At 38.6% G+C, this 15,413-nt stretch overlaps 1 protein-coding gene across 7 annotated transcripts in view; it reads right to left on the bottom strand.

Moving 5' to 3' along the window:
• LOC145999002 (uncharacterized) overlaps positions 1-15,413 on the bottom strand; it is a 133,139-nt gene that overhangs the window by 102,396 nt on the left and 15,330 nt on the right. For 4 of the 7 annotated variants that reach the window (XM_083135856.1, XM_083135860.1, XM_083135858.1 and 1 more), the window contains exon 3: positions 6,988-8,355. The exons of 1 other annotated variant lie outside the window; for it this stretch is intronic. In XM_083135856.1, the coding sequence (XP_082991982.1) occupies positions 7,242-8,355 (1,114 nt within the window). In that variant the 3' untranslated portion in view covers positions 6,988-7,241. Of the gene's footprint in view, positions 1-2,373; positions 4,431-6,987; positions 8,356-10,838; positions 11,297-15,413 lie in introns of those variants that run through there. 2 more of the 7 variants (XM_083135863.1, XM_083135866.1) reach the window with 2 other exon arrangements.

Here is a 15,413-nt window from a genome sequence, read left to right as displayed (position 1 = left end):
AACAGCTTCTGAATCGGTTTCGAGCAGAAGGTGATGAATTGTTGCAATCGATCATCACGTGTGATGAAACATGGTTGCACAATTCAACCCCATAGACCAAAAGATGCAGCATGGAGTGACGGCATAAAGGTTCCTCGCCCCCAAGAAAAGCAAAACGCAGCCGTCCGCTGGAAAGATCATGGTGTCTTTTGGGACATGAAGGGCGTTATCCATGTGGATTTTCTGGACAAAGGGAGCACGATTAATGCCCAGTATTACTCCACATTGTTGAGTGGTGCTGTACGAAAGTCCATTCGCAAGAAAAGACCTGGGATGTTGTCTGGAAATGTCATTCTTCTCCATGACAATGCCTGGGTGACAACAACAACTCTGGCCGACATGCGCTGGGAAGTTCTGCCCCATCCCCCCTACAGTCCGGATTTAGCCCCCAGTGATTATCATTTGTTTGAACCCCTTAAAGACCATCTGGGAGGGAAGAAATTCACGACAGACAAAGCACTGCGGAGCGATGTCCTCCAGTGGCTACGACAACAACAAAGTTCTTTCTACGCCAAAGGAATTCGGGAGCTGCCAGAACGATGGCAATGGTGCCTCGGCGCGCACGGAGAATACTTTGAAAAACTGACATAGTTTGGTGTTTCTTCTGCTACCTATTTCCTCTGCAGAAATAAAAGTCCCGGTCAACCTTGAACGACCCTTGTATCTAATTCTTACATATTAGCCCTTAACTGACACATGGGTTGGGGGATTCTGAATTAAACGTTGGGGGAGACAGTATCCCACTCTAGGTCTTAGATTATGGTGGATATTTTAGTATGGAGGGATTGAGAATTAAATTAAGAGGGGTATCCAATTCTTGTGCATTACTATTGTCTTGGAAATTCTGGTGTGAAGACTGGGAATTAATTTTTTGGATGAGGCAATATGTACTCTTCAATATCAACATTATGTCTAAAATTGGCATGGAAATTTTGGTGGTAGGATTGAATATTAAATTTAAAGGGGAAGATAGGAAGCTCTTGATAAAGTGTTAAGTCTTAAGATCGTCAAGAGATTTCTGTAGTGGAGTGAGTTCGAACATTAAATTTTGGAGACTGTATTTAGCTATATGGTATCCACTAGTTTTTGGCCCCTAATGTGCCAAAAGAGAAGCCGGAAAAGACTAAATATCTCGGGATCCTAAGTTGTGTAACAAGTTGTGTTAAATACTCAAAGTGTGAGTTTTATAAACCCACTCACAAACACTATTTATATGCATATTTACATAATTTAATTTACTACATTTAACCAATCAATGTGCTAGGTTTAAGTTTTTTTGGAAACCAAACAATTTAAAAATATGGACAGTTCAACATGATATTTCATTCAAAATGGACATCAATTATTATGTATTCATCCAAATTATTTTGGGGGGATTATGATGAACGATCTTAGGGGGTGGTCTTGAGTGATGGGTACCCCTGTTTAGGGAAGCAGAGCAGATCAAATATAGTGTTCAGTAAAGATAAGAAAAAGTTAGTTTTGGTACACACGCTGTCGTAATTAACTACTTTGTGGAGATTACTATAAGGTTTGAGGGCACGAATGACATGATTTAGGGGGGATGGTCACCCCTGACCATACTTGTTGGCAGTCTTTTGTTCCCACAAGGCATTGTGCCGAGCAGACAAACTAAAAAGATAGATGAGCGATTTGAAGAACATTGTAGGTGAATAGCGTGGTTATACTGTTATTAAAAATTAAAAGAAAAGTATGGCCAGAAATTGGCTCAAAAGAAAATATAGTAATCAAGGTGTATTCAACAAACTTTTTTTATGTTCCTAGAAGTTCTTGAATAGCTGATTGACCTCTTCAATTAATGCATGGAACCATGTGAATACAATAGGTTTTGTCTTAGAAAAATAAATTTTACAATTTGACATACATTTTACAAACCAATAATAATAATAATCATTGGTAAAATTATCGGCAACTATATTGGCTGATATTATCAGAGGATCAATTAACGTGTTCCATTCCTAATATAAAAATTGGATTGAATTTTTTCAATATACTATGGAAAATTTATGCCAGAACTGGGAAATTGTTGACAGTAGACTAATCTAGGATAATAGAATGAAACATTGCCAGAGATCAAAACTACTTTCAAAATATACTTTTGCTGTTCTACTTGTAAATGCTACATGCTTTCAGAATAATTAATGCACATTAACATGTGTAACTATATTTTACCTGTTGGTATAGTGCTTAAATGTTGAAAGGTATTGTTAATGTTCAGCAATTCAAGATTTGAAAAAAACAGTCATATTTTGTTCTGCATACATCTATTTCTAGATCTTTGCCTGACTGAAATATACAATTCTATATTAATAAATAAAATCAAAATTTATTACTGAAAATTAAAACAATTACAGATATTTTGCAATGGTTGGTACACTTGCATCGCACTACATCACTGAATGTATGTCTCGGTAGAGCATCTGACGGTCGCATGGGAGACCAAGGTTTGATTCCTGGGGTGGATGACCTAAGATCGGAATATTTCCAGCCTTGTCCATGCATAAAGCGACTCTGGGGCTCACCCAGCCTCAAATAAATGGAAAGCTGGAAGGAGGTAAAGGCAGCCGGAATGTGATTGTGATCACATCACCTCCAAAATGGCCAACTTCGAAGAATGTGTGGGGCCTTACACACACACACACATTCCCTTACATATGTTTCATGGCATGAAACAAAGTCAGGGTGACTACTCCTTAAGACTACAATAAAATTCAAGTATAATTCCTGGTTTTCAAGGTGAATTCCAAAAATTCAAGGCACATGTTTTCTCTATTTCAGCTTACGTATTACTGCCTCTCACCACCCACCCACATACACACAAAAATATATTAACAATATAAAGGGAGCGTGTGATTCCAATGTATCCAAAAATTCTAATTCAATTAAATTAAATTGTATATATTTAAAATATTTGATATAAGGTATGGAGTTTACATTTACCATTTTACATACTCAGACTAGATTTTCTGCAAAGGACATTAACAAAATAAACAGGTTGAGATAATTCTGTTTTATTTTCCACACAGCTTTCTTTTCCTTCCTGGATAAAAATAAAAAGTAAAGTGTGAAAAACCTGCCTCATTTATAAATATGTACAAATTCAATAGGATTTGGATTAATAAAAGTTGCAGTTTTTTATGGCTTCGCCAAAAATAATTCATGCAGAATTCCTGAAATTCAAGGAATTCCTGGTGTGTAGCTACCATGAAAGTGCTTTACCTACTACCTTATATGTATATAAACAGGGTGTTTCCGTGGCAATGTAACAAACTTTTAGGGATGATGGAAGGGGTCACAAACATCAACTTCAAATAAGGAACACCTTTCCAGAAATGCCTTGTTCACAAGTTATAAGCCAAAACCATGATGAAACAAACATATAAGGCAACCCCACAAAAGTACCTCAATCACATAGCTTACAGTTATATAAGTTTAGGTAGCATTAATGAAGTGATTCTGTATGTCTTCGAAGGTAGCATTGCGTTTTAAATGCATTGCCACATTTATCACATATGAAAGGCCTTGAATTGGAATGACTTATTTTGTGACTGTCCAGCAAGCTTTTCCTTGAAAATGATTTTCCACATATTTCACAGGTGTACGATTTTTCATTACTATGGTGTCTTCTGTGGTGATATAAACCTGATGGGTCTTTATATGTAGCACCACAGTACTCACAACTGTATGGTTTTTCATTTGTATGACTGCGAATATGATTTTCAAGTTGGCATTTTTGGGTGAAACTTTTCTTGCACATGTCACACTGAAAATTACGCTGTCCAGAATGAACTAGCATATGTGCTACAAGACCAGATTTTGTGAAAAATACCTTGTTGCAAATTTCGCATGCAACACTTTTGCGACTGTGTATTTTCACATGGTGTTGGATGCTTGTTTTGGTCAGAAATATCTTGTCGCAGATATTGCAGGTGTAGATGCCATCATCTTTGTGGGCCTTCAAGTGAATACGGAGATTACTTTCGTGCAGATATGCTTTGTTACAGATGCTGCACACATGTTTCTTATCTCCAGGATGTGTTTCAGTGTGAGCGATCAGGCTTGCTTTTTTGCGAAACTTCTTTCTGCAAATGTTGCATATGTGTTCTGGCTCTTCTGTGTGATTCTTGAAATGCACACGCAAGTTCTCACGAGTAGCAAATTTTTTGGCACACACAACACACACATGATCTTCGCTCTGATAAGTGGGGCTACCTAACTTTGGTCTCCCTCTCTTCTTTGATTTCGCAAGGATGCTATTAACTATAGAAAGTGTACCATTCACGTAATTTTCCTTGCTAGAGCCTGTTTTGTGAGTAACGTTTTGCAAATTATTTTCATCAGATGCATCTTCATTGACTGCACTTGAAATCCTACAAAAAGAGAGAACTAATTAGTTAAAAATTTCCTACTATGACTTTTTTAAAAACTTAATTATTTTCAATAATTTAAAAATACTATTTACATAAACACAAGCTCGAACACTTAATTTACTGAATGAGGTAAGCTGCAAGAAAGGCAACAAAACGAAAGAGAGAAGTTACAAAGGTGAAAACTGTAGATAAACAGGTAAGGAACAAAATTAACATCTCAATAAGGACATGAGAAATATGAGTTTTCTGTTTTAAGTCCACTTTGTGCACAGATAGACTAATTGGAACTGGAACTAGAGTTGAAAGCGAGATTTCAGCCACTATGCGCCCCTCCTGGTGCATATCACCTGAAAATTCTGGCATGTTGAATTAATGGAAGTTCAGAAACAAAAGGCAATAACTCATTTTTGAAAAAAATATTGAAAGCTTCACAAAAATACAACAAAGACAATGCTGAAACGATCTAGCTAGAATTTTCAAACATTTGCAATTCCTGAAACTTGTGCGTAACAGCTGTTATTCTCTTGATTCGCGGGCCACTCCCGATCCCTCCATTATCACTTCTGCTGTTCTCTTACCAGTGTTGTTCCTCGTTCAGACTGAAAATTCCCTTTTGATTGTCCCAAAATGCCCTTTCCGACCTTTAAATTCCTTCTTTGATACGATTGTAATCTCGCCTGACAAGAGTTTGAACCTAGGACCTCCAGCTTCGTAGCATGGTACATTTACCACACTCTTTCAACAGCCATCTTATATTATACCTTCACCTCACAGTCATTTCTTAGATTCTTTAAAAGCTAGATATTTTCTTGCGACATCATTGTTGAATTTACACTTCTCCTCCGAAGCAATCAAAATTATTGCTATGCATTTCTGTATCTCGTATCTATGATTCGAAAAGGAACTGGCCAAGCTCCATGTAGGAGTGGTTAGTACCTACAGCATGCTCCAACGCCAGGGGTTCCGGGTCGAATCCCGGCATGGGCATGGGTGTTCTTTGTCAGTGTCGCTTCATCAAAATCATCATATCATTGCTCATCCTCATCTTCGCGATTAGCCAAAAGTGGCAGAAGGGGCCTCCCCGATGGCGCAGTGGTAGTGTTGTCGCCTTGTAATCAAGGGGTCCCGGGTTCGATTCCCCGTGGAGGCATATAATGGTTCGGATCCCACTTTAAACTGTAGGTCCAGTCCGAATTAGCCTTACTGTGCGTAAAGTGAACTTGAAACACCAACTCAATCAATCAATCAATCAAAAGTGGCAGAAAAGCGAAGTAAAATAAACCAAATCATTCTATTGAAATGGAACTAAACCTACTACATGCATTCCAGCAATCTGGGATGCACTCAGAGGAAGACATAATGAGTTAGAGTAACAAGTTAATGACTTTCGGGCAAAGTGATCGTGTTCAGCTCCCAGATGCTAGATTGCTCGAATACTTAACGCACCCCAAGTGATATGCCTAAAATGATGGTCCTTATGTGAGGAAGCATTCTCTATGCAGCACATTTGATATGGTCTCTCCAAAAAGGAGGACATTTAACTATTTCTAAAAAATCTACCCGGACACCGGACAGACACCTAAAAAGGAGGACATGTCTGGATAAAAGAGGAAGTCTGGTCACCCTAGCCATTTGCAATATAGATGTTGAAAAAAAGTACAGAACATAAAACATAGCTTGGAATGTACTGAAAACAATGTTGTTGTTTTTTACCCCAGCTTTATCGAAACTTTCTGCAAAGGCCAAAAATGCCACATGTGATGAAACAAAAATGGCTGCTATTTTCAAATGAAATCAAGTTATAAAAATATAATGCCTGTTTTGAACGACCCTTCCACAGAGGTTAGCACAAATAATAATAATTTATTTATTTAAGTGATGAACAAGATTTGACAACCAGGTACAAAATAGATGATACAAAATTACAAATTGAATATGTAATTATAAAATAATACAATGGATTCTACAATCTTATACATCATTACAAGTTCATATTGTAGCTTTCCACAAGTTCAACTATTAAACCTCTGGCCTTTTTTTAGATATCTTAGAATTGAGATATTCTTCTGGGAATATCTGGAAATTTTATATAATATATTATTAAAAAAGTATTCACTATCTATTTGGAAAGATAAAATCTTCTGTACAAAATTGTACCTTTTATATAGTAATAATATTTTTTTAAATGGTCGAGCAACCAGTTCTGGACCATTTGGTATGGACTGATAATTCTCCCAATTTTCCCTACGTTATTCTGTTTAGACCAAAGTTTATTATATTATTATTATTTTAGTGATTTGATGTAGTCTCAGTCCCAACCAGAGGTGGTCACCCTCAGGAGGGTAGACCTCACCCTCACCCTCTGAAGACTACTGAGGGCAAGGCAGAGTCGTGTGGGTGAGGACAAAGTCCATGAGGGTGAGGCTGAGGTGAGTGAGGTTCAACGAAAATGAACACCTCTGGTTCCAACTACCTTGAATTGTTGGGACTCTACTGTGTACATGAAAGTGTACACTTAGTAATCCTACCGAGCAATATTTTATAATAGGCTATCCCTTCCTATTTTTGGTAGTGTCATTAATTACTAATCAAATAAAACATTAGGTCTGAGAAAGACCAAAACAATTTGAAAGGGAGGGTCAGACATGCTTTCCCCTTTTTTAACAGCATGCTCAAGGCACATGTTCTTCACTTCTATTCCCATTCAGAATATTAAGGTGCAAAATGACTGGTGTCATTTTAGCTTTCAAAAACATGAAATGTTTTCCAGAAATTACCTTTTTAAAATTCCATCATTATTTTTGTTTATCCCTACTTATTGGGATGCACAGTGTGAACATGTCTTTTCAAATTAGATAATGTTTTAAAACCATACCCACACTGTCCACAGACATGCGGCCTATTATCGAAATGACTTGTTATGTGTGAACTCAGATCTGACTTTTTACAAAAGCATTTTGCACAGATTTCACAAACATATGGCATTTCTCCTGTATGTTTCCTCCTGTGCGAAATTAAAGCTGACAGATCACTATATGTTGTTCCACAGAATTCACAAGAGTATGGCTTTTCACCTGAATGGATACGGAAATGACAGTCAAGGTGGGCTTTAAGAGAGAAGCTCTTCTTACAAACTGTACATATGAAATTTCTTTCTCCAGTATGTCTCTTCATATGCGTAGCCAAAGCTGATTTGGCACTAAATGTATTTTTACACACATCACAAACATATGGTATATCCTTGTGTTTACTCTTGTGGAAATGTAATGCACTGTTACTTAATAAGTAAATGAGACACACAGGGCATCTGTAAGTTCCTTCCTTCTTGTGCGAGTTCATGTGAGTATTAAAGTTGCTTCTGTGAAGAAAAGCTTTTGCACATATGCTGCATGTGAAGTTCTTTGATGTGGAATGAAGCTCACTGTGGCGAATCAGATTTGTTTTTCTTCTAAACTCTTTGCCACAGAATTCACACGAATACAAGGGACTTTCCATGTGTAACTTCAAATGTGACAAGAGGTACTGTTTTGCAGAAAAAAACTTTGCACAAACCTCACAAACAAATTTACTATTCACATCAGAATTAGTATTATAACTCTCCACAGATTTCTTATTCTGTCTTAACCTTGTATTTTCACTACATGCAGATAACTTATCTGAAACTACTGTATCCTTGGATTGAATGTGTGAATTTAGATGCATCAGAAATATCTGAATATCTTCTTCAGTTTCATCACATTCAGGACATATCCATTCGATCCTAGGCACATGTGTCTTCTTTTTCTTGCAGACTTTTTCCTCATTCACTTCTGATTGTACATGAGCTTTTACATGGTCCATGTAATCTTTCAGTGTATCTACAGCTTCATAACATTCAGGGCATATTATTTCTTGCTTTCTCTCTTTTACACTAGCAAGAGAATGCCTGAAAGAGAACAAAGTTTTCAGTACTTTTGCCTTTGGCTAAATCCTTAATTCCAGGATTTTGAAATTTACAAATTGATAATGCCATATATATGTTTCTGCCATTAAACACAGTCTTTGAATAATCCCATGAACTACTTATTTTAACAATACATGACTCATACTTGCCTGATTCCATCATAATTAAATTCAATGGAATTGTAGAGAGATCAATTTCATATGTCAAATCAATACTGAAGGCTTGTATTTTTGCCCAACGAGAAAGATGGACATCATTTGTACCTGGTATTACTTTTTGCGCACAATTGTACCCAGCATCACCATGATGTTTTCTCTTTAACGAACTGACATTCTACTAAACCTTGGGGATGTCAGGGGATCCAAACGACCAAATGACTGGCAATACTTTCCTTGTACGACAGGCCATTTATTAACACACTTCTTTTTGCTATCACCCGAATGTACATTCCGAAGGTGGGTGATGCATGGCCATGCAAGGGCTAACCGAGACCAAAGTCAAACTCACCCCGTTCAATGCTACTCTTCTCACAAACTCAATGTATGGGAAAAGACTGACTGCCGATTCTCAACCTCCTTCTGCGATGACCCCTCTTCTTCCGCTTTCCCATACTTTTTCATCTGGAAACAACAGCCGTCACCTCGCAAATAAGGAATGCCTTAGCTGGCATAGCTTTCTGGTGACTATGAACTTTCTGAGGAAAAGTTGGTTCTCTCGGCCAAGCCATGCATGCCCTTACAATGTGTAAAGGCATGACATACTCGAATTACAAAATAGAAAATCCATTGTTACTAATGCAATTCTTGAATTTTTTCCATAAGCTGGCAACACTGCTGCTATTGTACATCATTTTTGCACAAGAAGTATCAGCCTGATTTCAACAAAACTTTGCATGGTTGTAGGAATGCCCAACTGCCATATACTACATTCTTTTCATTCACTTCGGTCTATTGTGGGGAAGCAAAGGGGCATGGCCTCCCTGATGGCGCAGTGGTAGCGTTGGTGCCTTGTAATCAAGGGGTCCCGGGTTCGATACCTGGTGGAGGCACAAGTGGTTCAGATCCCACTTTAAACTGTAGGTCCAGTCCCGATTAGCCTTACTGTGCATAAAGTGGACTTAAAACAACAAATCAATCAATCAAAGCAAAGGGGCATGTCACATGCATTTTTTTAAAAAATTCAATCTTCTTCCTCCTTTAACACCCATTATTGGGAGGCGTAATGTATAACATTTTCCACTGCTAAAAGCCCATCTTTAAGAATGAAAAAAAAATCATCTCTCTACGATAGTTCTCGAGCTATGATTTTTTTTCCACTTCACGGCAAGTTTGAAAAGACAAGATTGTGTCCGTTGAGTTTACCCCCTCGTGAGGCTCCTTCCGCTAAAGGTTGATCCCCACTCCTGCCCTAGGTATCCATTTATTTTATAGAAGGTTTATCCCAGAGCCACTTTATGCAGAGATAAGGCTGGGAAAATTCTGATCTTAGATCACCAACCATGGGAACAGAACCACTCTCTCCCACATGGTAGCCAGATATCTTACCCACCACACCACCACAGCTCCTCTCTTATTTTCAAACTATTCTATAATAAATAAAGCCACTTAAGGCAAAAATTCCAGTTGCGAAAAGCATCATCAACCAGCCACAATGATAACCATGCGGATGTGATTAGATAACATAAAAAAAACCATGCTGCAACTGCTCTTAGGGCCAAGGACTATATACTGACTGATGACCTCATTTCCATGTTTCTCAGCAGAGTTGGGCAATCAACCACCCATTTATGGAGTGTCACGTGGCCAGCATGACGAACAACCAGTCTTTCTTATAGGTTTTCCATGACCGAGTCAAGCTGCTCATTCACACCTCCCCAATTTCCTCATGATGGTGGTTGCGCTGATTCCCTACACTGGACAAAATTTCAGGACAAAAGTTGTCACAGTTCTCCTCAGGAAACTCAAACCAGCATGCGTCCCGTAGCCTGCCAAAGACTGACATCTTAGACAACAAGGCTGTGGTGCAGGACTTTGTTTAGATATAATCATGCAATAGAAACAAAGAATACAGTGACTGGAGGAAAGTAAATGTACTATTCATGGTGGTTGCGGTAAACGTGGTTTAAAATTACTTACGTGAAATTTAAAAGATTTCGTAATTCCACGTTGCAAATTGTGCAACGCGGAATTACGAAATCTTTTAAATTTCACGTAAGTAAATGTACTAGCTGAATAAAGTTCCAAGGAGCACACGATAATTAGATAACAAACGTAAAATATGTTATTGCTTGTTGATGATCACCAAATTGTATTTAGGCTTAACAAAATTACAAAAAATAAAGAAAATAAAAATCAAATTACAGTTTTCTTCCACTTTTAAATTCTGAACATATTTTTGTTTACACTCAATTCTGAAATAGAATTAATTACAAGCTTTTGACGCTGCACACTCTGTCCCTGTATTAATTATTTTTTAAAACTATTATATCCAATCTATTTATTATCTGTGCTGCAGATCACATTGATAATACCAATAATAATTCTGGTTTTATTGTACACACTTTTATCTTTCATCTAAAGAAATCAAGTGTGCCTGCGTGTGCACATACACACACACCAGTCATGGCGGAAGTGTGCTAAGGACGTGCTGATCGGCTCCGGAGAAGATTGTAAAATTCAGCTGGACATCGGGCTGCTGGCTGATTCTTATCTTCATACAAGGAAGAGGTAGTGCCAAGGTTCAGGACTGACGTGTGCAAGTGCAACTTCAACGTTAATTAACAGAAAATACTGGAATAATTATCTGATGCTCGTCGCAAGCCATAACCACTGTGCTTCACGCGTACCAACCCAAGATGTCTCGTGCTGTGGCCAAGGAACTCGGCGACCGGCTGGAAAGCTTCGAAAAGCAGGTGCGTGGCGAGCTGGAAAGTTTCAAACGAAAAATTGATAATGAAATACAGTCAAGAAGCGGGGACCTAAGTGCTATGAACGATTCCGAAGGAATAAAGAAACTCAAAGACGAGCTGAGTAAATTGGAGGCACGGTTGGAGGAAAGTTTCAGAGTGCAAAAGGACAACTTCCATTATTTACTGGATAGGATAGAATTGAAAGAAGATAGACTGGACGATTTGGAACAATATTCAAGGCGTGAGTGTCTCCTTATTCACGGAGTGCAGGAGAACGTGGAGGAGAAGGTCCTGGACTTATTCCGAAATAAGATGCACGTCGACATCAAGAGTGACCAGATCGCGAGGTGCCATCGTTTGGGAAAACCAAACTGCAGCATGGCTGAGGCCGTGCAGGAAAGAAAATGCTGCATTATTGTTAAATTCGCAACCTACAAAACCAGGCACTCGGTGTGGTCGGCGAAGAAACAGCTAAAAGAAGCCGGGTCGTGAATCTACATCACCGAGTCGCTGACTCCAGTGCGACACAAGATGCTGCGGGCAGCGAAAGAGAAGTTCGGGTGCCGCGCGTGCTACATGGAAGACGGCAGGATCGTGGTGCGCACTGCTACCGGCAGGAAACTCACTATTACAAGAATGAAGGAACTATCCCGATTGGCCCCTGAGCCTTAACCCTCAAAATACTAGACCCATAAACAAGACTGCTCGGACTCCTTAGCCACTTTAACATTAGTAACCGGTTAACATTGAAATACTTTTAATATTTATTTTATTTTTATCATTCTATATTTTTATTATTATTATTATTACTAGTTATTTTTTCCCTACATAGCCTACTTAAGTGTGTAATCAAAGTGTATATCCGTAATGACCATCCTCATTTTATTTCTTAGTTTTATGTATTATGAGCGTGTGTTTGAAATCGTTTCCCTATTATGTCCATTGTGTGTATCTTGTGTGTCAACCATATCCCTTTATGCGAATGTTTATGTTTCTCTGTGTGTGCTCAAGTGCTCCGCAAGTGTTTCGGTGTGCGCTACTGGGAATTATTTCATACAGTTTTCCTTGAGTGATGTATTAGCATCAAATATACCTGTGATTCACGAACATCCAAGACTTCACAAGAAGGCAACATGTAAGTACCCGAATTTCCTTATGTCTTTCTTCTCCCAATTTTCACCTACATTCATATTTGAAATAATGCTAAAATACGCTATGACGTTATGGAAGGGAAGGTTCGATTTCCCTCAAGCTCGCAACAAATGGTACCCCTGTCTTTGTTTTCTCCCTGATGTCGACTCCACCGCCTGAAATTCCTGCAACTAACGTTTTCTTCCCTCCCGGTCATCGCCCCCCAAGGCCACCCTTCCTGACCCTCGCTCAAGCGAACGTCAGGTCCTTGTCGTCACCCAAATTAGAGGAGTTGGCAACCACGGTGCTCGAGTCGGCTTTCGATATATTCCTGGTCACCGAGAGCTGGTCTTTCCGCGAAGCCCTCGCCTCGAACTTTTCCATACCGGGTTACGCAGCAATAAAAAAGGATAGAACAACAAAAGGTGGGGGTGGCCTAATCCTGTATTACCGTAAAGACCTAAATGTCAAGATCATTCCCTCTTGCAACGAAAATGACTACGAAGTCGAAATGACTAGCGTAACTATGAAGCTCCAGCATCTAACTCTGGGAATAATTGGTGTGTACAAAGTCCCTAATATATCGTATACAAAATTAACACGCTTAGAAACCACGATCTTGGAAGTTTTCCCACTCGTTCGCAAATTACTTATTTTAGGTGACGTAAACGGAGATTTCCTTTCTCCCCATAAACCAGAAACAGTATATTTACAATCAATAATCGACTCTTTCGGCATGGTTCAGATCATTAATCGACCAACCAGAATAACGGCAACCACCCAATCACTCCTCGATGTGATAATAACGGATGACCCGGATCTTGTACGCTCATTTAAAGTAACCCCTCCCGTCGGAACGTCCGACCACTGTCTAGTAAACGCGACACTTGACATCGAAAAACCAAAATTAATTAAACAGTTTATCAAATCTCGAAACTTCTCTACCCTCGACAAAGAGATATTCGATAGGGATGCTGCAACAATCTCGCACCCTGCGATTGGAAACTGGTGTCCCACAGGGATCTATTCTAGCCCCTCTCCTCTATACCATTTTTACAGCCGATTTACCTACTGTAATCAATCACAGTAAAGTTCATTTTTACGCAGATGACACTCAACTACAAATTCCTTTTCCACCGAAATTGCAAGATGCAGCCTTACCTTTGCTCAGTGATGATTCATCCAACATAAATACCTGGTGTAAAAGTAACGGTCTAAAAATTAACCCAAGAAAATCAACTTTCTCTCTTATTGGTTCCTGAAATAGTCTCTCTCTGATAAATCCTAACGAGATATGTATCAAACTAGACACATCTATAATCCCTTATTCAACAAATGTGAAAAATCTAGGTGTTATTTGCGATGAACATCTTAAGTGGAATATTCATGTACAAGAACAAATTAAAAAAGCTTACGCCATGCTAAGATCGCTGTACAGCTTTAAAGAATTCCTAAAAACAGAGATTAAAATGAGACTAGTCCAATCACTTATCTTTCCTTTACTGGACTACTGCGACGTAATTTTCGGACCAAATCTATCCGTTCGAAACAAAACCAAAATCCAGAAAGTCCAAAATTCATGTTTCCGTTTTGTGTACCATATAAGAAAATACGATCATATCCTCCCAACCCTAAACACAAACAAAATGTTGAACATGACCAGATGCCGAAAATTACATCTGTGTTGTTTTATTCATAATCTTTTACAAACCAAAACACCCAGAAACCTATTCCAGAAATTAAAATTCAGAAGGAAAATACACGATTACAAAACAAGGGGAAAATCGAAACTTGAACTTCCAAAGCATGCACGAGTGCTTTTCGAATCATCATTTACGTATTCAGCTGCAAGAGCGTGGAATGAACTTCCTCCTTCCATGATGCCCCTCACTAATCACAACAACTTCAAAGACAAACTAAAAACTCTATTGTTAAATGAACAATATCTGTGTTCCAGCACTCACGAAGAATAGCTCTCATTTCTGAACCAAATTCCTAATAACAAGTATTTCCATCCTCATTGTGCTTGTTTACTTTTCCCCTTACATGTTGCCAACCCTTAACGATATTTTGTCCTTTCTTGCATAGAATATTTATATATATTTTTTTTACACATAACATTAATATTAATTTGTATTATTCTTAACCATATCACACCAAGTACAATTGTGTCAATTAATTTGTGTATTGTGACGGTTGATATACATTATGTAAATATCCCGCCACAGCTTCACTCTTCTCTTGACATACGAGAGTGAAATATGCCACGTGCCAAATAAGTCACTGATTGTTACGTAATGTATCAAGTTGCGCCCCCTTCTCGAGAGAGGGTGCTCGCTGCCTCGGCACGTATCTTCGCGCATGTATAACATATACTTGTCGACCGAGCAGCGTTGGGAACTGGGTGAACGAGAATGAGACACAGGAGAGTTCCGACACACTCGAGACCAAGGATAGACCAGCATTAGATGCCAGCCGGAGCGGAGAGACTACAGGTATATCAAGTAGTGCATGCAACAGGTGCCCGACCTTTTACCTCCCCTTCGTTGCATATTTAGCATGGCATTATACGTTTGAGCTACCATATCTTCCTAGCCATCTGGATTCTGCCATGTTGCGTAACGGGGAAGGAAGGAGGTCAGTATGGGGCTTGTGTCTAATTCATTTTTCATAACTCGGGTACACGACTGATTTAGTAACAAGAGATTAATAATTCTAAATTAATGAGCAACTTGAATCGACTTCCTTTTTACAAAAAAGAAATTGGGCAGTAATAAGTATTTTTTTTGTCTCTCCACTCCATAACCGGCTGGATTATTACGTATACTTTTTTTATAAAAATAATTCTATCAGTGACTTGTTTCGGCACCACCTCAAATAGTGTATTCACGATTGTTGGGATGTGTTTCAAATGGGTGTGTCTATTTATATTCATTGGGTTTTAATATTTGATGAAGAATTGGGAGGGGGATTGAATGTGTGTATATATAGAAATTAAATT

Source organism: Lepisma saccharinum, chromosome 14, assembly GCF_977018435.1.
Source record: "Lepisma saccharinum chromosome 14, izLepSacc3.1, whole genome shotgun sequence".
Lineage (NCBI taxonomy): Eukaryota > Metazoa > Arthropoda > Insecta > Zygentoma > Lepismatidae > Lepisma > Lepisma saccharinum.
Note: the sequence above shows the minus strand (reverse complement) of the source record. Positions and strands in the feature narration are given on the sequence as shown.